General features: G+C 47.3%; 1 protein-coding gene across 1 annotated transcript in view; it reads right to left on the reverse strand.

The window, feature by feature from the left end:
• Window positions 1-2303: 2303 nt before the first annotated feature.
• cUnh15orf40 (chromosome Un C15orf40 homolog) overlaps window positions 2304-22913 on the reverse strand; it is a 28294-nt gene continuing 7684 nt past the window's right edge. The window contains exons 3-5 of the mRNA XM_084316704.1: window positions 10979-11106; window positions 6626-6723; window positions 2304-3254 (exon numbers count right to left, since the gene is read on the reverse strand). Coding sequence (XP_084172830.1) covers window positions 6634-6723; window positions 10979-11106 — 218 coding nt within the window. The 3' untranslated portion in view covers window positions 2304-3254; window positions 6626-6633. The remainder of the gene's footprint in view (window positions 3255-6625; window positions 6724-10978; window positions 11107-22913) is intronic.

Consider the following 22913-nt stretch of genomic DNA (forward strand, 5'->3'; position numbering starts at 1 on the left):
TCTCCTGGTGCTGCTCCCCCTTCCTGTCCCCTGCTGAGGCCCTTCTCTCGGTGCTGCTCCCCCTTCCTGTCCCCTGCTGAGGCCCTTCTCTCTCTCGGTGCTGCTCCCCCTTCCTGTCCCCTGCTGAGGCCCTTCTCTCGGTGCTGCTCCCCCTTCCTGTCCCCTGCTGAGGCCCTTCTCTCGGTGCTGCTCCCCCTTCCTGTCCCCTGCTGAGGCCCTTCTCTCTCCTGGTGCTGCTCCCCCTTCCTGTCCCCTGCTGAGGCCCTTCTCTCTCCTGGTGCTGCTCCCCCTTCCTGTCCCCTGCTGAGGCCCTTCTCTCTGTGCTGCTCCCCCTTCCTGTCCCCTGCTGAGGCCCTTCTCTCTCCTGGTGCTGCTCCCCCTTCCTGTCCCCTGCTGAGGCCCTTCTCTCGGTGCTGCTCCCCCTTCCTGTCCCCTGCTGAGGCCCTTCTCTCGGTGCTGCTCCCCCTTCCTGTCCCCTGCTGAGGCCCTTCTCTCGGTGCCGCTCCCCCTTCCTGTCCCCTGCTGAGGCCCTTCTCTCGGTGCCGCTCCCCCTTCCTGTCCCCTGCTGAGGCCCTTCTCTCTCCTGGTGCTGCTCCCCCTTCCTGTCCCCTGCTGAGGCCCTTCTCTCTCCTGGTGCTGCTCCCCCTTCCTGTCCCCTGCTGAGGCCCTTCTCTCTCTCGGTGCCGCTCCCCCTTCCTGTCCCCTGCTGAGGCCCTTCTCTCTCTCGGTGCTGCTCCCCCTTCCTGTCCCCTGCTGAGGCCCTTCTCTCTCTCGGTGCTGCTCCCCCTTCCTGTCCCCTGCTGAGGCCCTTCTCTCTCTCGGTGCTGCTCCCCCTTCCTGTCCCCTGCTGAGGCCCTTCTCTCGGTGCCGCTCCCCCTTCCTGTCCCCTGCTGAGGCCCTTCTCTCTCCTGGTGCTGCTCCCCCTTCCTGTCCCCTGCTGAGGCCCTTCTCTCGGTGCCGCTCCCCCTTCCTGTCCCCTGCTGAGGCCCTTCTCTCGGTGCCGCTCCCCCTTCCTGTCCCCTGCTGAGGCCCTTCTCTCGGTGCCGCTCCCCCTTCCTGTCCCCTGCTGAGGCCCTTCTCTCTCCTGGTGCTGCTCCCCCTTCCTGTCCCCTGCTGAGGCCCTTCTCTCGGTGCTGCTCCCCCTTCCTGTCCCCTGCTGAGGCCCTTCTCTCTCTCTGTGCTGCTCCCCCTTCCTGTCCCCTGCTGAGGCCCTTCTCTCGGTGCCGCTCCCCCTTCCTGTCCCCTGCTGAGGCCCTTGCAGAGCCCAGGTGGGTCGTCTCAAGCCCAGATATCAGTCATCACTCCTGGGCCCTCATTTATCAACAGTTCTTAGAAAGTCTTCTACTTTCGTTCGTAAGCACAGAATTTAGAATGTGTGCACGCACAAAAAAAACGGGATTTATCACACGTGCGTACACAGGTCCTACGCACACCTGTCTTGATAAATATCACTTTGATCCTACGCTGGAGCTTGTGCACTGTTTTAAGTATTTGCATACCAGAACCGCCCCGATTATCCATATATGGTAATGAAACACCCCCATGGGATGTGAAATAATGGACTGACCCGAGGGAAGCGTGTTACGGAGAAATACGAGACAGGCTGACAGACATGTACACGTACGGTGATGTCGGATATGATATCTCTTAAAGACCATATTAACTAATAAAGACTGTGCTGGAATATGACTGCCTTTTTCCGTTTTGTTCGATTAATACCCAGGGATTAAAGTTCTCCTAAATTTTATTCCAAATCGCGACGGATTTTCCGTCAATTTTCTACCTGCTGCATATGATTTCTAGAGGCATACAATCTATTTTGATGTCAGTATTGGGTAGCCTATATAAACAATAATACGAGAGCATATACAAGAACAATGAATCTCACTGCCATGTATGATGTAGCCTATACGCTATGTGTAGCCTGCCTATGTGATCAATACAAACATGACCTTGAATCCCATCATCATATTTACATAGTCTGTCCACTATGTTTATTACTTTGTTATTTCCCCCCCCCCCTATCTATGTAAAGCGACCTTGCATGGGTCTCTTGAAAGGCGCTATATAAAATGAAGCTATTATTATTATTATTATCACGTCTGTGCACGGAGCTCAAAAAAAATTTCTTTTACTGTTAGTCTCAGTGAAGTTTCAACGGAGCGAGGTAATCTATTCTAACCAACAAATCAACAAATTGAAGTAGAAAGCATTTCGTTGTGGCCAATCTTATTTGGAAACATGACACAAAATAATAGTATGTCGCTTTTTATTTGAAACAATATTTAATCGCATTTGGAGGTGGGTGTTCTGCGTCTGCCCCCTGTGCCAAACAAGCAAGCCAACCTCTTGTTCGCGCATGAGCCCGTTATAATTACACTACTGTCGCTATTTCACAATGAACTATAATGAATTACGGTTCATACAGAACACGCGCCAGTGTCGGGAGTAATGCATGAAAGCTTATTTCCGTGTTGAAACTAATGCATGAACTGAGGAGCGCATATGCCGTCCGTCTGCAGTAACGATATTCTACCACGGGGCGTCATCTACGCATGCTCCGAGCTGTGCGTAGTTATAAGCACAAAGTCAAGTTCACGTTCAAATTGATAAATCCCACACTTTGCTTAGAAATGGTCGTACGCACGGGTTAAGCACATATCTGTGCGTACGCAACGTTGATAAAAGAGGGCCCTGGAGTACTGTTCCAAATCTTCCACTCTTATTTCAACTTCTTCAATTGTCTCGTCTTTCTCCTCGATTACAGCCTTGAGTTGTCGCACGTCATCAATTAGATCCAGTAGGCCCGTCTGTTGTTTTGATCCCTTGGTCAGTTCCTCTTTTTTTTTCACACAGAGTTAAACAAAAGTAAAAATAAATACATAATAGCCATATTGTAAAGGAGAAGTTAGAAGCCTAGAGGCTTATCGAGAACTCCCCCTGTTTTGTAAAAATCAAAACATACAAAAATATACAGGTCAGTTCCTCTGTCGTGTAGTTCAGACTTTTTCACCTCTTCCATTTCTTCGGCTAGTGATGAACACACACTGTGGCGTGTAGCATCAAAAGTAGCACCAACACTTCAAAGATGGGCAGAACATAGTCACCCAAGTTCGATCTCAATGTCCTTGTAAAGCTTTAAACTTCACTTTGTTAGCTTAGATGCAAAGCCACTTTCAGGATTTTTGATGGCTTGGCATTTGTTTGTTAGAGACGGTGCATCTGACCAGCGGCCATCTGTCCATCTTGTTTATCTGAAATATAGAACACAGTGGTGAGTGTTGTAGCATCATCAGTAATAAACCTGATCATATAGAACACAGTGTTGTAGCGTCATCAGTAATAAACCTGATCATATAGAACAGTGTTGTAGCATCATCAGTAATAAACCTGATCATATAGAACACAGTGTTGTAGCGTCATCAGTAATAAACCTGATCATATAGCAGGGTTCGAAATTAACGGGGGCTTGGGGCATAATGCCCTTGAAAATGGACAAAATGCCCTCGAAATTCAGTTAAGGGGGGCACTTAATGCCCCCGACAGTTTACTAATTATATATATATATTTATCCGGTAATGGAGCGTCTGTGTATCGTACGGTTCAGATGACGCGCAAATAAAAAAATTCATTTGGCGGAGCCGGTGTTCTGCACTGGCTGCAGGCAGCAGCAGCAGCACTGCAGCTGCTAGTCAGTTTGTGTAAAAATGGCACGCACAATATAAATCAATCTTCATTACGACTTTAAAAACATAGCCATTAACATTACATAGGCATACACACATCTTGCCATAGCGTTAGCAGTTTGTAAACACAACGCACGTTTTAACTATGGTAGCCCGACGCAGCCCGCAAGCTAATACTGTACAGTCAATGAAATGTCACCGTAGCTACTAGCTACTGTAGCAGAGGAGGAAATGGGAGTCTGAGAGGCGGGGTGTTTAAAGACAATGATAGGAGTTTATTCAACATCCAAGAAGGCTAACATACAACTGTGTTTTACTAACTCCAACCGGGACTATTGCCGATTTCGCGCTGCTTGTTGATGTTATGAACTCCTCCTAACGTGACCGGAGCTGAAGGTGCCACACGCTAAAACGTCCGTGGGGACCCGGCGCCAACCCATAGATAGTTCCAACTCACCGAATTACGTAATCCACCACAGTTGCACTCAATATTTAAATAATGTTAGTCTAAATAAATGTAGACAGAAACATAATAATTTCAAGCAGAAAACGAATCTTTCCATTAACACTTTGGTTGCCATGGGTTAAATTCATGATATACCATAGGTTGCCGGCTCTATTTGTCTATGGAGAAGTACCCCTTCTTTGCATGGCTATAACTTTTTAAATTCTATTGCTACATTGCCATTATTAGGGCCCATTCAAAGTCCTATATGTATTGTTCATTGTGTAGCAACGTTAAACTTTTTCATTCACATATTCATAGTAAAGTATGGTCTAATGTATAAGTATGTTTTCATCTCTTTCTGCAGCTTTCTCCAGAACGTGATCTATAGCCCCAAATGCATTATATTGATGATGCAATACAGTTTTATGGCAATCGGCGCGATATAAAAAATTCCAACTAGACGTACTTCTAGAAGTTACTACACGTCATCTGATGTTGACCGGATGGGCGAGGGGGCGTTTATAATTCCGTGGGCAGCGTTATACCAATCATCTAATGTGGGTCAAATGTTGATAATAGCAGTTAGTATCGAAGACGGTAACGTTACACGCTAAAACTCACCCCAGTCTCCGCGCGCCGTTGGGCGATCATCGTAGAGTAGAAATTTTATCATTATGGGATGTAGATTTACCCGGTCCATCTCCAGCTTGTATAATGGTATATACGTCCAAATCATGTTGTTTATCGAGTTATTGGCAATCGATCGCTGTGTATTATGACGAGCTAGAATGCCGGGACCTATAGCGAGTGCCCGGAAGTAATACGGCCGTCCAGCACAACCTCTATGCCACTTCCTGTTAAGCGATTGCGCCGATCGGCCACCAGATGGCGCTCCTGAACCGCCAGAGAGCTCAGTGGGTCCTCCTGGTGGATCTCAGGCCAGCGGAGGGGACATATGAATCCGATCGCAGATTTTTGAAATATTGATATAAGGTCCTCCGGCAACTTGAGCATGGCCGGGAATGACGCTTTTAAGCGTTTCCTGGCAGCCAAAGTGTTAAGAACTGACAATCAGGGAATTTAAACATGGTTGACATTGTTTTTGTGTGTTTATATTAATTAAAGAAAGGAACGTCTAGTGCTGGCTGAGCATATTGTTTGTTTGCACTAAGTTAATACTTTGACAAATGTAGCCTATATTTTTCAGTCAGTTCGGTCTTTGTGTGCCAAACATTATTTAAGGCTGTAAACACTGTAAACCTTTTATTTTATTTTTAATAAATGAGAAGCATGTTTAGATTTGAGTGTTACATTTTTTTTTAAATAAAAATGAACATAAATCGAACTGAAAACCGTGACCCCAAAATCGTGATACGAACCAAACCGTCCATTTTGTGAACGTCCCACCCCTACTGTTTATCATAAAAATTCAGTGCCCCCGAAATACAAAAAAAATCCCCTGAAAATCAATTAAGGGGGGCAAAAAAAGCCCTTGAATTATTTATTTTTTCTAACCCTGTCATATAGAACACAGTGTGTTGTAGCATCATCAGTAATAAACCTGATCATATAGAACAGTGTTGTAGCATCATCAGTAATAAACCTGATCATATAGAACACAGTGTAACATCATCAGTAATAAACCTGATCATATAGAACACAGTGTTGTAGCATCATCAGTAATAAACCTGATCATATAGAACACAGTGTTGTAGCATCATCAGTAATAAACCTGATCATATAGAACACAGTGTAACATCATCAGTAATAAACCTGATCATATAGAACACAGTGTGTTGTAGCGTCATCAGTAATAAACCTGATCATATAGAACACAGTGTTGTAGCATCATCAGTAATAAACCTGATCATATAGAACACAGTGTTGTAGCGTCATCAGTAATAAACCTGATCATATAGAACACAGTGTTGTAGCATCATCAGTAATAAACCTGATCATATAGAACACAGTGTAACATCATCAGTAATAAACCTGATCATATAGAACACAGTGTTGTAGCATCATCAGTAATAAACCTGATCATATAGAACACAGTGTTGTAGCATCATCAGTAATAAACCTGATCATATAGAACAGTGTTGTAGCATCATCAGTAATAAACCTGATCATATAGAACACAGTGTTGTAGCATCATCAGTAATAAACCTGATCATATAGAACACAGTGTTGTAGCATCATCAGTAATAAACCTGATCATATAGAACACAGTGTTGTAGCATCATCAGTAATAAACCTGATCATATAGAACAGTGTTGTAGCATCATCAGTAATAAACCTGATCATATAGAACACAGTGTTGTAGCGTCATCAGTAATAAACCTGATCATATAGAACACAGTGTTGTAGCATCATCAGTAATAAACCTGATCATAAATCATCAGTAATAAACCTCAGGGCGGAGTGGTGAACAGAGTCCAAGGACCTGAGTGTGGAGGTTCATTATTCTATATCTATGGACCATCATACCTACTTATCTCATCATTCTGCTTCTTGTTTTAGCTTCTCCAGCACCTCCTCTGGAGTCAGAGAGCACAGCAGTCTGATGGTCTTCTCTCTGGACCGGGACCCCTGGGGAGATAAGAGGCACTTATCAACACAAACTCACAACACCGTATGGAAGGAAGGAACTGAGCAAACTCCCAGACCTTGTCAAGGACAACACTGCTCTTCTTCAGGGCTTTAGACAGGTACCTTATCAAGGACAACACTGCTCTTCTTCAGGACTTTAGACAGGTACCTTATCAAGGACAACACTGCTCTTCTTCAGGACTTTAGACAGGTACCTTATCAAGGACAACACTGGTCTTCTTCAGGGCTTTAGACAGGTACCTTATCAAGGACAACACTGCTCTTCATCAGGGCTTTAGACAGGTACCTTATCAAGGACAACACTGCTCTTCTTCAGGGCTTTAGACAGGTACCTTATCAAGGACAACACGTCTCTTCTTCAGGGCTTTAGACAGGTACCTTATCAAGGACAACACTGCTCTTCTTCAGGGCTTTAGACAGGTACCTTATCAAGGACAACACTGCTCTTCTTCAGGGCTTTAGACAGGTACCTTATCAAGGACAACACTGCTCTTCTTCAGCTGCAGGACTTTAGACAGGTACCTTATCAAGGACAACACTGCTCTTCTTCAGGGCTTTAGACAGGTACCTTATCAAGGACAACACTGCTCTTCTTCAGCTGCAGGACTTTAGACAGGTACCTTATCAAGGACAACACTGCTCTTCTTCAGCTGCAGGACTTTAGACAGGTACCTTATCAAGGACAACACTGCTCTTCTTCAGCTGCAGGACTTTAGACAGGTACCTTATCAAGGACAACACTGCTCTTCTTCAGGACTTTAGACAGGTACCTTATCAAGGACAACACTGCTCTTCTTCAGCTGCAGGACTTTAGACAGGTACCTTATCAAGGACAACACTGCTCTTCTTCAGGGCTTTAGACAGGTACCTTATCAAGGACAACACTGCTCTTCTTCAGGACTTTAGACAGGTACCTTATCAAGGACAACACTGCTCTTCTTCAGGACTTTAGACAGGTACCTTATCAAGGACAACACTGCTCTTCTTCAGGGCTTTAGACAGGTACCTTATCAAGGACAACATGCTCTTCTTCAGGGCTTTAGACAGGTACCTTATCAAGGACAACACTGCTCTTCATCAGGACTTTAGACAGGTACCTTATCAAGGACAACACTGCTCTTCTTCAGGACTTTAGACAGGTACCTTATCAAGGACAACACTGCTCTTCTTCAGGGCTTTAGACAGGTACCTTATCAAGGACAACACTGCTCTTCTTCAGGACTTTAGACAGGTACCTTATCAAGGACAACACTGCTCTTCTTCAGGGCTTTAGACAGGTACCTTATCAAGGACAACACTGCTCTTCTTCAGGACTTTAGACAGGTACCTTATCAAGGACAACACTGCTCTTCTTCAGGACTTTAGACAGGTACCTTATCAAGGACAACACTGCTCTTCATCAGGACTTTAGACAGGTACCTTATCAAGGACAACACTGCTCTTCATCAGGGCTTTAGACAGGTACCTTATCAAGGACAACACTGCTCTTCATCAGGGCTTTAGACAGGTACCTTATCAAGGACAACACTGCTCTTCTTCAGGACTTTAGACAGGTACCTTATCAAGGACAACACTGCTCTTCATCAGGGCTTTAGACAGGTACCTTATCAAGGACAACACTGCTCTTCTTCAGGGCTTTAGACAGGTACCTTATCAAGGACAACACTGCTCTTCTTCAGGGCTTTAGACAGGTACCTTATCAAGGACAACACAGCTCTTCTTCAGGGCTTTAGACAGGTACCTTATCAAGGACAACACTGCTCTTCTTCAGCTGCAGGACTTTAGACAGGTACCTTATCAAGGACAACACTGCTCTTCTTCAGGGCTTTAGACAGGTACCTTATCAAGGACAACACTGCCCTTCTTCAGGACTTTAGACAGGTACCTTATCAAGGACAACACTGCTCTTCTTCAGGGCTTTAGACAGGTACCTTATCAAGGACAACACTGCTCTTCTTCAGGACTTTAGACAGGTACCTTATCAAGGACAACACTGCTCTTCTTCAGGGCTTTAGACAGGTACCTTATCAAGGACAACACTGCTCTTCTTCAGGACTTTAGACAGGTACCTTATCAAGGACAACACTGCTCTTCTTCAGGGCTTTAGACAGGTACCTTATCAAGGACAACATGCTCTTCTTCAGGGCTTTAGACAGGTACCTTATCAAGGACAACACTGCTCTTCATCAGGACTTTAGACAGGTACCTTATCAAGGACAACACTGCTCTTCTTCAGGACTTTAGACAGGTACCTTATCAAGGACAACACTGCTCTTCTTCAGGGCTTTAGACAGGTACCTTATCAAGGACAACACTGCTCTTCTTCAGGACTTTAGACAGGTACCTTATCAAGGACAACACTGCTCTTCTTCAGGGCTTTAGACAGGTACCTTATCAAGGACAACACTGCTCTTCTTCAGGACTTTAGACAGGTACCTTATCAAGGACAACACTGCTCTTCTTCAGGACTTTAGACAGGTACCTTATCAAGGACAACACTGCTCTTCATCAGGACTTTAGACAGGTACCTTATCAAGGACAACACTGCTCTTCATCAGGGCTTTAGACAGGTACCTTATCAAGGACAACACTGCTCTTCATCAGGGCTTTAGACAGGTACCTTATCAAGGACAACACTGCTCTTCTTCAGGACTTTAGACAGGTACCTTATCAAGGACAACACTGCTCTTCATCAGGGCTTTAGACAGGTACCTTATCAAGGACAACACTGCTCTTCTTCAGGGCTTTAGACAGGTACCTTATCAAGGACAACACTGCTCTTCTTCAGGGCTTTAGACAGGTACCTTATCAAGGACAACACAGCTCTTCTTCAGGGCTTTAGACAGGTACCTTATCAAGGACAACACTGCTCTTCTTCAGCTGCAGGACTTTAGACAGGTACCTTATCAAGGACAACACTGCTCTTCTTCAGGGCTTTAGACAGGTACCTTATCAAGGACAACACTGCTCTTCTTCAGGACTTTAGACAGGTACCTTATCAAGGACAACACTGCTCTTCTTCAGGGCTTTAGACAGGTACCTTATCAAGGACAACACTGCTCTTCTTCATGACTTTAGACAGGTACCTTATCAAGGACAACACTGCTCTTCTTCAGGGCTTTAGACAGGTACCTTATCAAGGACAACACTGCTCTTCTTCAGGACTTTAGACAGGTACCTTATCAAGGACAACACTGCTCTTCATCAGGACTTTAGACAGGTACCTTATCAAGGATAACACTGCTCTTCTTCAGGACTTTAGACAGGTACCTTATCAAGGACAACACTGCTCTTCTTCAGGACTTTAGACAGGTACCTTATCAAGGACAACACTGCTCTTCTTCAGGACTTTAGACAGGTACCTTATCAAGGACAACACTGCTCTTCTTCAGGACTTTAGACAGGTACCTTATCAAGGACAACACTGCTCTTCTTCAGGGCTTTAGACAGGTACCTTATCAAGGACAACACTGCTCTTCTTCAGGACTTTAGACAGGTACCTTATCAAGGACAACACTGCTCTTCTTCAGGACTTTAGACAGGTACCTTATCAAGGACAACACTGCTCTTCATCAGGACTTTAGACAGGTACCTTATCAAGGACAACACTGCTCTTCATCAGGGCTTTAGACAGGTACCTTATCAAGGACAACATGCTCTTCTTCAGGGCTTTAGACAGGTACCTTATCAAGGACAACACTGCTCTTCTTCAGGGCTTTAGACAGGTACCTTATCAAGGACAACACTGCTCTTCTTCAGGACTTTAGACAGGTACCTTATCAAGGACAACACTGCTCTTCTTCAGGACTTTAGACAGGTACCTTATCAAGGACAACACTGCTCTTCTTCAGGGCTTTAGACAGGTACCTTATCAAGGACAACACTGCTCTTCTTCAGGACTTTAGACAGGTACCTTATCAAGGACAACACTGCTCTTCTTCAGGGCTTTAGACAGGTACCTTATCAAGGACAACACTGCTCTTCATCAGGACTTTAGACAGGTACCTTATCAAGGACAACACTGCTCTTCTTCAGGGCTTTAGACAGGTACCTTATCAAGGACAACACTGCTCTTCTTCAGGGCTTTAGACAGGTACCTTATCAAGGACAACATGCTCTTCTTCAGGGCTTTAGACAGGTACCTTATCAAGGACAACACTGCTCTTCTTCAGGGCTTTAGACAGGTACCTTATCAAGGACAACACTGCTCTTCTTCAGGACTTTAGACAGGTACCTTATCAAGGACAACACTGCTCTTCTTCAGCTGCAGGACTTTAGACAGGTAGCGCACCAGTTCTGCGTTGGCCTCTCCGTCTGTCGGCGGCGCAGCTATGGCCACGCCCACCGCCTCCGCCGAAACATCTGGAAAAGTGACGAGGAACACTGAGGCCTGAATGATTTGGAAGAAATATCTAATTGCGATTATTTTGACTGATGTTGCAATTGTGACATGATTCATGATATTAGAGGGAATGATACTATATATTTATATATATATATATTATTTCATTATTCACTATTCTCACTTTCGTTGAAAAACATTAAAGTGACAATGGTGTGATCACAAAGATGTTTCATTAAAGGAACATGACAACATCGTGGGACATTATGTGCTTACAGTCTTCTCCAGAGTCAGAGGAACATAGATCTCCTCTCCGTGTGTTCAGTAGTTAAAGCTACATGGCTGCCAGCTAGCCTAGCTCAGCACAAATGAACGGAAGTTGGCCAAACTCTGGGAGAGGTGTTTTAGGCCAACAGCTAGGCTAGCTGGTCCCTATCCACTAGAGAGGTGTTTTAGGCCAACAGCTAGGCTAGCTGGTCCCTATCCACTAGAGAGGTGTTTTAGGCCAACAGCTAGGCTAGCTGGTCCCTATCCACTAGAGAGGTGTTTTAGGCCAACAGCTAGGCTAGCTGGTCCCTATCCACTAGAGAGGTGTTTTAGGCCAACAGCTAGGCTAGCTGGTCCCTATCCACTAGAGAGGTGTTTTAGGCCAACAGCTAGGCCAGCTGGTCCATATCCACTAGAGAGGTGTTTTAGGCCAACAGCTAGGCTAGCTGGTCCCTATCCACTAGAGAGGTGTTTTAGGCCAACAGCTAGGCTAGCTGGTCCCTATCCACTAGAGAGGTGTTTTAGGCCAACAGCTAGGCTAGCTGGTCCCTATCCACTAGAGAGGTGTTTTAGGCCAACAGCTAGGCTAGCTGGTCCCTATCCACTAGAGAGGTGTTTTAGGCCAACAGCTAGGCTAGCTGGTCCCTATCCACTAGAGAGGTGTTTTAGGCCAACAGCTAGGCTAGCTGGTCCCTATCCACTAGAGAGGTGTTTTAGGCCAACAGCTAGGCTAGCTGGTCCCTATCCACTAGAGAGGTGTTTTAGGCCAACAGCTAGGCTAGCTGGTCCCTATCCACTAGAGAGGTGTTTTAGGCCAACAGCTAGGCTAGCTGGTCCCTATCCACTAGAGAGGTGTTTTAGGCCAACAGCTAGGCTAGCTGGTCCCTATCCACTAGAGAGGTGTTTTAGGCCAACAGCTAGGCTAGCTGGTCCCTATCCACTAGAGAGGTGTTTTAGGCCAACAGCTAGGCTAGCTGGTCCCTATCCACTAGAGAGGTGTTTTAGGCCAACAGCTAGGCTAGCTGGTCCCTATCCACTAGAGAGGTGTTTTAGGCCAACAGCTAGGCTAGCTGGTCCCTATCCACTAGAGAGGTGTTTTAGGCCAACAGCTAGGCTAGCTGGTCCCTATCCACTAGAGAGGTGTTTTAGGCCAACAGCTAGGCTAGCTGGTCCCTATCCACTAGAGAGGTGTTTTAGGCCAACAGCTAGGCTAGCTGGTCCGTATCCACTAGAGAGGTGTTTTAGGCCAACAGCTAGGCTAGCTGGTCCCTATCCACTAGAGAGGTGTTTTAGGCCAACAGCTAGGCTAGCTGGTCCGTATCCACTAGAGAGGTGTTTTAGGCCAACAGCTAGGCTAGCTGGTCCCTATCCACTAGAGAGGTGTTTTAGGCCAACAGCTAGGCTAGCTGGTCCCTATCCACTAGAGAGGTGTTTTAGGCCAACAGCTAGGCTAGCTGGTCCCTATCCACTAGAGAGGTGTTTTAGGCCAACAGCTAGGCTAGCTGGTCCATATCCACTAGAGAGGTGTTTTAGGCCAACAGCTAGGCTAGCTGGTCCCTATCCACTAGAGAGGTGTTTTAGGCCAACAGCTAGGCTAGCTGGTCCCTATCCACTAGAGAGGTGTTTTAGGCCAACAGCTAGGCTAGCTGGTCCCTATCCACTAGAGAGGTGTTTTAGGCCAACAGCTAGGCTAGCTGGTCCCTATCCACTAGAGAGGTGTTTTAGGCCAACAGCTAGGCTAGCTGGTCCCTATCCACTAGAGAGGTGTTTTAGGCCAACAGCTAGGCTAGCTGGTCCATATCCACTAGAGAGGTGTTTTAGGCCAACAGCTAGGCTAGCTGGTCCATATCCACTAGAGAGGTGTTTTAGGCCAACAGCTAGGCTAGCTGGTCCCTATCCACTAGAGAGGTGTTTTAGGCCAACAGCTAGGCTAGCTGGTCCATATCCACTAGAGAGGTGTTTTAGGCCAACAGCTAGGCTAGCTGGTCCCTATCCACTAGAGAGGTGTTTTAGGCCAACAGCTAGGCTAGCTGGTCCCTATCCACTAGAGAGGTGTTTTAGGCCAACAGCTAGGCTAGCTGGTCCCTATCCACTAGAGAGGTGTTTTAGGCCAACAGCTAGGCTAGCTGGTCCCTATCCACTAGAGAGGTGTTTTAGGCCAACAGCTAGGCTAGCTGGTCCCTATCCACTAGAGAGGTGTTTTAGGCCAACAGCTAGGCTAGCTGGTCCATATCCACTAGAGAGGTGTTTTAGGCCAACAGCTAGGCTAGCTGGTCCATATCCACTAGAGAGGTGTTTTAGGCCAACAGCTAGGCTAGCTGGTCCCTATCCACTAGAGAGGTGTTTTAGGCCAACAGCTAGGCTAGCTGGTCCCTATCCACTAGAGAGGTGTTTTAGGCCAACAGCTAGGCTAGCTGGTCCCTATCCACTAGAGAGGTGTTTTAGGCCAACAGCTAGGCTAGCTGGTCCCTATCCACTAGAGAGGTGTTTTAGGCCAACAGCTAGGCTAGCTGGTCCCTATCCACTAGAGAGGTGTTTTAGGCCAACAGCTAGGCTAGCTGGTCCATATCCACTAGAGAGGTGTTTTAGGCCAACAGCTAGGCTAGCTGGTCCCTATCCACTAGAGAGGTGTTTTAGGCCAACAGCTAGGCTAGCTGGTCCGTATCCACTAGAGAGGTGTTTTAGGCCAACAGCTAGGCTAGCTGGTCCCTATCCACTAGAGAGGTGTTTTAGGCCAACAGCTAGGCTAGCTGGTCCCTATCCACTAGAGAGGTGTTTTAGGCCAACAGCTAGGCTAGCTGGTCCCTATCCACTAGAGAGGTGTTTTAGGCCAACAGCTAGGCTAGCTGGTCCCTATCCACTAGAGAGGTGTTTTAGGCCAACAGCTAGGCCAGCTGGTCCCTATCCACTAGAGAGGTGTTTTAGGCCAACAGCTAGGCTAGCTGGTCCCTATCCACTAGAGAGGTGTTTTAGGCCAACAGCTAGGCTAGCTGGTCCCTATCCACTAGAGAGGTGTTTTAGGCCAACAGCTAGGCTAGCTGGTCCCTATCCACTAGAGAGGTGTTTTAGGCCAACAGCTAGGCTAGCTGGTCCCTATCCACTAGAGAGGTGTTTTAGGCCAACAGCTAGGCTAGCTGGTCCGTATCCACTAGAGAGGTGTTTTAGGCCAACAGCTAGGCTAGCTGGTCCCTATCCACTAGAGGTGTTTTAGGCCAACAGCTAGGCTAGCTGATCCCTATCCACTAGAGAGGTGTTTTAGGCCAACAGCTAGGCTAGCTGGTCCCTATCCACTAGAGAGGTGTTTTAGGCCAACAGCTAGGCTAGCTGGTCCCTATCCACTAGAGAGGTGTTTTAGGCCAACAGCTAGGCTAGCTGGTCCCTATCCACTAGAGAGGTGTTTTAGGCCAACAGCTAGGCTAGCTGGTCCGTATCCACTAGAGAGGTGTTTTAGGCCAACAGCTAGGCTAGCTGGTCCCTATCCACTAGATAGGTGTTTTAGGCCAACAGCTAGGCTAGCTGGTCCCTATCCACTAGAGAGGTGTTTTAGGCCAACAGCTAGGCTAGCTGGTCCCTATCCACTAGAGAGGTGTTTTAGGCCAACAGCTAGGCTAGCTGGTCCCTATCCACTAGAGAGGTGTTTTAGGCCAACAGCTAGGCTAGCTGGTCCCTATCCACTAGAGAGGTGTTTTAGGCCAACAGCTAGGCTAGCTGGTCCCTATCCACTATAGAGGTGTTTTAGGCCAACAGCTAGGCTAGCTGGTCCATATCCACTAGAGAGGTGTTTTAAGCCAACAGCTAGGCTAGCTGGTCCGTATCCACTAGAGAGGTGTTTTAGGCCAACAGCTAGGCTAGCTGGTCCGTATCCACTAGAGAGGTGTTTTAGGCCAACAGCTAGGCTAGCTGGTCCCTATCCACTAGAGAGGTGTTTTAGGCCAACAGCTAGGCTAGCTGGTCCCTATCCACTAGAGAGGTGTTTTAGGCCAACAGCTAGGCTAGCTGGTCCCTATCCACTAGAGAGGTGTTTTAGGCCAACAGCTAGGCTAGCTGGTCCCTATCCACTAGAGAGGTGTTTTAGGCCAACAGCTAGGCTAGCTGGTCCCTATCCACTAGAGAGGTGTTTTAGGCCAACAGCTAGGCTAGCTGGTCCCTATCCACTAGAGAGGTGTTTTAGGCCAACAGCTAGGCTAGCTGGTCCCTATCCACTAGAGAGGTGTTTTAGGCCAACAGCTAGGCTAGCTGGTCCCTATCCACTAGAGAGGTGTTTTAGGCCAACAGCTAGGCTAGCTGGTCCATATCCACTAGAGAGGTGTTTTAGGCCAACAGCTAGGCTAGCTGGTCCCTATCCACTAGAGAGGTGTTGTTACGGACTCTGTCCTTATTTCATTCCTTATTTCATTATGTATTATGTATGCATGTAATATTATATTGTGTGGGTTATTATTATTAGGCAGGTTGTAGTGTTTTCTTGTCTCCCTCCTATATAATCTATCTACCTCTCAGGGTCAATCACCATTTCACTCCAGCCAACAGAAGAAGCAGCAGCAACCACAGCTGAGGCTCATCAGCCTAATTGGCCTCCACATCCCTTCATATAATCCCTGTGTATGCATTGTTAGCTAGAGCTCTGTCGGTGTATGTGGGTAATTATATCTGGTGGTGTTGTGGTAGAGCTCTCATTGTTGTTGTTGTGTATGAGCTAGTTAAAGCTCTGTTGAGCCCATGTTTAGTGCATGAGCTAGTTAAAGCTCTGTTGAGCTCATGATTGGTGCATGAGCTAGTTAAAGCTCTGTTGAGCTCATGTTTTGGTGCATGAGCTAGTAGAAAGCTCTGTGGAGCTGTTGTTTGTGTGAGAGCTGGTCAAGGCTCTGGTTTTCTAGCAATTCCCTATAGTATTGTACCGTTTTGTGATCCTGCCTGTTGTACATTTCTGTTTTACCCATAACCTGTTTCTGTATTTATGTATTTCTCGTCACCCAGCTTATGGTGATTGTTTTTCTTATATATTAACCTTTTGTTTCGCACACAGGGACATTGAGGGCAGTGAAGATACCCTGGGGTCTACACCTGCATCACGTAGGAGAACCACTGTTAAAGACACCAGCTTAGAGTGAGCACCACCTCCTGTACTTTGGGGCGTCCGCGCCTGTAAAGGGGGGGGGGCTTTGTTTTATTTTGATATTATTTGGTGCTCACTGGTAGGTCCTCTTTGCTCTCTGTGTTGCTGATCCTCACTTGTGTAAAATAAATATTGTTATTTTACAACCTGTCTATGGTGTTTTGTGTCACTGCATCCTCACCTATCCTGTCTGTGGCCTAGTGTTGCGTCTCCCCACGGGGGCACGTAACATAAATGGGGGCTCGGTAGTTGGGCGACAGACATTTGGTGTTGGTGTGCGGTGGGCACGTTGCTTGGTTTTGGTTTTGGGTGGTTGGGGTGGGGGTAGGCTCCCCGGAACCTTGGCCACCAACAGGCGGCGGTGGGGCTGCGAGGTCCCGAGGGCACGTTAAAAATTAAAACTATAGTGCTGGGGAGGGACTGAAGGGCCCCCGTGTCTGATGAGGTATGAATCAACATACCACCGTGGTACCGTCTAGTCGGCGTGTGTGTCGCACACGCAAGTGTGGGGGCAGCACGTGGTACGTGGACGACAGTGTGAACAGGCAAGGCGGGTGAAAACGGTCAAAATTTCCATACCCATAGCAAAGTGGGGTGGGGATCAGACCGTCGGTTCCTACCTGGGTGGCCGATTACCACTACAGGGTCTGGGGTCGCTATCGACTGGGTCACCTGCCGGTCGGATCGCATATGGCAGTAAGACCACGGTGAGGGCCGCCGCGTTCGGCTCAATGTACAGTCAGGCCACTATAAGCTGAAACCGAATGAGTTAGTAAGCGAGTAGTGTTTCTGTGATCTGTGTTTTTGAAAAGAAAATGCCGGGAAGCAGAAAGCTGAGGCTTGTCGGTCCAGAGGAGTCTGGATGGTAAAGCCTAGGGGTGGGAAGAGACCTAGCCTAGGAACTGCGCCCTGGTATGGGAGGTTCAAAGGGTCAAAGCGAATTTGTTAGGTGTGTTTTTGGTGTGTGTGTGCACTGGTCTGGGTAGGGATGACGTCTTTTGGGGTGGAGGAGTTCCTGGGTGATCCCTCTGTTGACCGTTTGGATCAGTGTAGGAGGGAAGACTTATTTGCCATCGCCTCGCATTTTCAGGTCGCCCTTTCTAAAAGTTTGGCAAAGGCTGACCTGAGAGAAGAGGTGGTGCGCATATTGGTGTGGAACAAGGTGCTCGGTATGGGTGAAGGGGCGTCTTTTATTTCTTCCCCTCAGTCGGCCTCGGACACGGAGCAGGAGGAGGGCGAGGAACCTCCGGTGGTAGACCCGGTTAAAGACGGGGTAGAGGATAAGCCTCCCCTTTCGGGTGTCACGTCTCCAGTGCACAGACATGCTTCACCTTGCCCTATTGGGAGTACTGAAGAGGCCAGTCTTCAGTTGAGTTTGGCACGGTTACAGTTTGAGGAGAAGAAGGAGGAAAGGGAACACAGGTTAGCTATTAGGAAAATGGAGTTGGAGGCTGAGGCTGAGGCTCTAGCCCGCCGGTTGGAGAGTGAGAACCACCGGATGGACGCTGAGATTAAAATGAAGCAGCTGGAGCTTGAAGCTGCTAAGATTGGGAGTCCTACTCAACCCTCTTCCACGGCGGTGGGGGCTTACGACGTGAGTAGACTAATTTCTTTAGTACCTCAATTTCGTGAGGCGGAGGTAGACTCCTATTTTAATGCTTTTGAGCGGGTGGCTACGTCTTTAAAGTGGCCTAAAGAGGTCTGGGCTCTCTTACTGCAATGTAAGTTAACGGGAAAAGCCCAGGAAATTCTGTCTGCCCTCCCTCTGACTGACAGTTTGTCGTATGACTTAATCAAGACGGCTGTGCTTAGAGCCTATGAGTTAGTGCCAGAGGCGTACAGGCAAAAGTTTAGAACTCACAGAAAGTTACCTGGCCGGACTTTTGTGGAGTTTGCTCGGGAGAAGGAATCCCTATTTCATCGGTGGTGCAGGGCTTGTGATGTAGCTGATTTTGATTCTCTGTCTGAATTAATGTTACTGGAGGAGTTTAAAAATAGCCTAAATGACCGTTTAGTGACTTATCTCAATGAGCATAAAGTTGAGACGTTGGCACAGGCGGCGGTGCTCGCTGATGAGTTTGTGCTTACTCATAAACAGTCATTTGGTACACTAAGACAGGAGGATAGAGGTTTTTATCCCTCTGCTCGGGCTCCAGCTAAAGTGCACACTAGCCCACCACGTTTGTTATCTCCCCGCTACAGGGAGGAGCGGGAATGCTATCATTGTCACCGGGTGGGTCATATTAGAGAGAACTGTCAAGCGTATAAACGCACACAGTCTACGCCAAGTGGTCGGCCAAAGGAGGTTGGTTTGGTGCAGACGGTGATAGTTCCACAGTCAGTAGTCCCCACGAAAATGTGTGGTGACCTGGAGCCCAGTTACGAACCGTTTATGTTGGACGGCATGGTTTCTCTCAGTGGTAGTGAGTTGGACCAGCGTCCGGTGCGCATACTGAGAGATACTGGGGCAGCGCAGTCTTTTATCTTGTCGGACGTGCTACCGTTTAATCATGAGTCATCAAATGGCTCAAGTGTGTTGGTGCAGGGGATCGAGATGGGTTTTGTGTCGGTGCCCCTCCATCTGATACACTTAAACTGTGGTTTAGCACAGGGGGTGTTCAAAGTGGGCATTCGCCCGTCGTTACCGGTACGGGGTGTCACTTTCCTGTTGGGTAACGACATCGCGGGTAGCAGAGTTATGCCCGTTTTGGAGGTTTTAGAGCGCCCTGAGGTTTTGCGTCCAGATGTGTTGGCGCAACAGTTTCCCCAGGTGTTTACAGTTTGTGCAGTCACCCGTGCTCAAGCACGTAAGTTGGGTGAGGTAGTTGATCTGTCGGAGTCTGTGCTAGCTACACAGTTGGTTATGCTATCGAGAAGAAATTGAGCAATACTGACTATGTAGTCAGGACGCCTGACAGGCGAAAGAAAACCCGTGTTTGTCACATTAATATGTTGAAGCGTTATCTTCCCAGGGACAACCTGCAGCTGGAGAGACAAAGTACGCCCCCAGGGGCCGCTGTGGGAGCTGCAGTAGCAGGAGTGAGAGGGGTACCAGTGACTGTGGTTGCTGTTCCTTCTACTCTGCCAATGAGTGATGAGGATGGTTTGAATGGTTGTGAGGTCCAGCAGCAGACTCCTCGTTTATGCAACTCAGAGATGTTGTTGATCCTTCCCTCCCTGATGCCACACTTGGGTAAGGAGCAGGAAGCTGACATGGTGGCGCTCATTAACAGTTATCCCATTTTGTTTGGGGATGTCCCAACCCGCACTACCGTTCTGGAACACGACATTGATGTCGGTAATGCAAGGCCAGTCAAACAGCATCCACGACTCGAGCCACCCGAACAACTGCCTCTTTGAACTGCTGCCGTCAGGCAAGCGATACCGGAGTCTTATGGCGAGCACAGAAAGACTCAGAAGGAGCTTCTATCCCCAGGCCATCAGGCTGCTAAACGAACAATAATCGCTAAACGAACAATAATCACTATGCAACAACCATCAAATGCACACAGCACACACACCCACACGCACACACTCACTCAAACAAACAACACACTGCAGCACCCACTCTCCACACTTTAGATCACACAAACACACTTACACTTTATATTTATTGATAAAGGATTTGCACTACAACTCGTACACCTACTGTGAATTGTACCTAAACTGCACCTCGTCCATTTATGCCTTGCACTATATAGTATTGTATATTAGTACACTGCACAGTATTGTATATTGTATGGTAACTACGTCTACGAACATTGTACATATGTCTAAACTGAACACTGTGACCTCTTTTTTTACTTCTAATTTTTACTATGTTTTTATTTCATACTTATCTTGTCATGCACAGTCTCTGGAGCGCAACAGCTGGAGCGCAACAGTAAGAAGCATTTTGTACAAAAGTATTCTGTACTTCTGTATGACAACTATTAAAGAAACTTGAAACTTGAACTTGAAACTTATAGGGTAAATGCGGTAAAGAGGGAAATAATGAAACAGGAGGTGGCATATTTACTGGAGCATGAATTGGCTCATCACAGTTTGAGCCCATGGAGCTCACCATGCCTGCTGGTTCCGAAACCAGACACCACTCATCGGTTTTGCACTGATTATCGAAAGGTAAATGCAGTAACCATTCCTGATTCTTTTCCTATGCCGCGCATCGACGATTGTGTAGATACCATTGGGTCAGCCCGGTATGTGACGAAATTGGATCTTTTAAAAGGGTACTGGCAGGTGCCACTCTCGCCAAGGGCCTCTGAAATATCTGTGTTTGCTACGCCCGATGCTTTCCTGCAGTATTCTGTGATGGCGTTCGGGATGCGTAACGCACCGGCTACGTTTCAGAGACTGGTCAACATAGTGTTGGGGGATGTGCCCAACTGCACAGCATATCTGGACGATGTGGTGGTGCATTCAGTGAGTTGGTCTGCTCATGTGAGCTCATTGAGAACCGTATTCCAGCGGTTGGCAGACGCTTCTCTGACACTGAACTTGGCAAAATGCGAGTTCGGTAAAGCGACAGTGACCTACCTGGGGAAACAGGTGGGCGGTGGTAAGGTGCGTCCTCTAGGAGCCAAAATAGAGGCCATAACCATGTTTCCAGTACCGACCACACGACGAGAGCTACGTCGTTTTCTTGGGATGACCGGTTACTACAGGGGGTTCTGTAAGAATTTTTCCTTGGTTGCAGCCCCTCTGACTGACCTAATCAGTCCCTTGGTACCATACCAGTGGACGGCCAGGTGTCAAGCGGCTTTTGAGAGCTGTAAGGCCCTTTTATGTAGTGCTCCGGTTCTAAATGCTCCTGATTTCAGTAAACCTTTTTCTATTGAGGTTGATGCGAGTTGTGTGGGTGCTGGTGCGGTTCTGACGCAGGTGGATTCCGAGGGTTTGGTCCATCCTGTGGGCTACTTCTCAAAGAAGTTTAGTGGCAGCCAAACACGCTACTCAACAATAGAGCAGGAGACGTTGGCATTGCTGCTGGCGCTCCAATTTTTTGAGGTCTATGTGGGATCGAGTGTGGAGCCTGTGGTGGTCCACACAGACCACAACCCGCTTGTTTTTTTGCACCGCATGTATAACCACAACCAGCGGTTGATGCGGTGGTCTCTGCTTATGCAGGGGTATAACGTGGTGGTCCGGCACAAGAAGGGCACAGAGAATGTGTTTGCCGATGCCCTTTCTCGGGGGTAGCCTGTTGGAACAGGTGTTTTGCTATTCGGGATGGTTGGGTGTTTGTTTTATTTGTTCTATGGTGACTGATGGAGTGTGTGTTCGTCGGCCATGGGCTGACTCCTTGGGGGGGGAAGTGTTACGGACTCTGTCCTTATTTCATTCCTTATTTCATTATGTATTATGTATGCATGTAATATTATATTGTGTGGGTTATTATTATTAGGCAGGTTGTAGTGTTTTCTTGTCTCCCTCCTATATAATCTATCTACCTCTCAGGGTCAATCACCATTTCACTCCAGCCAACAGAAGAAGCAGCAGCAACCACAGCTGAGGCTCATCAGCCTAATTGGCCTCCACATCCCTTCATATAATCCCTGTGTATGCATTGTTAGCTAGAGCTCTGTCGGTGTATGTGGGTAATTATATCTGGTGGTGTTGTGGTAGAGCTCTCATTGTTGTTGTTGTGTATGAGCTAGTTAAAGCTCTGTTGAGCCCATGTTTAGTGCATGAGCTAGTTAAAGCTCTGTTGAGCTCATGATTGGTGCATGAGCTAGTTAAAGCTCTGTTGAGCTCATGTTTTGGTGCATGAGCTAGTAGAAAGCTCTGTGGAGCTGTTGTTTGTGTGAGAGCTGGTCAAGGCTCTGGTTTTCTAGCAATTCCCTATAGTATTGTACCGTTTTGTGATCCTGCCTGTTGTACATTTCTGTTTTACCCATAACCTGTTTCTGTATTTATGTATTTCTCGTCACCCAGCTTATGGTGATTGTTTTTCTTATATATTAACCTTTTGTTTCGCACACAGGGACATTGAGGGCAGTGAAGATACCCTGGGGTCTACACCTGCATCACGTAGGAGAACCACTGTTAAAGACACCAGCTTAGAGTGAGCACCACCTCCTGTACTTTGGGGCGTCCGCGCCTGTAAAGGGGGGGGGGGCTTTGTTTGATTTTGATATTATTTGGTGCTCACTGGTAGGTCCTCTTTGCTCTCTGTGTTGCTGATCCTCACTTGTGTAAAATAAATATTGTTATTTTACAACCCGTCTATGGTGTTTTGTGTCACTGCATCCTCACCTATCCTGTCTGTGGCCTAGTGTTGCGTCTCCCCACGGGGGCACGTAACAGGTGTTTTAGGCCAACAGCTAGGCTAGCTGGTCCCTATCCACTAGAGAGGTGTTTTAGGCCAACAGCTAGGCTAGCTGGTCCCTATCCACTAGAGAGGTGTTTTAGGCCAACAGCTAGGCTAGCTGGTCCCTATCCACT

Source organism: Notolepis coatsorum (genome assembly GCF_963971535.1).
Source record: "Notolepis coatsorum genome assembly, chromosome: 6".
NCBI classification, from domain to species: Eukaryota; Metazoa; Chordata; class Actinopteri; order Aulopiformes; family Paralepididae; genus Notolepis; species Notolepis coatsorum.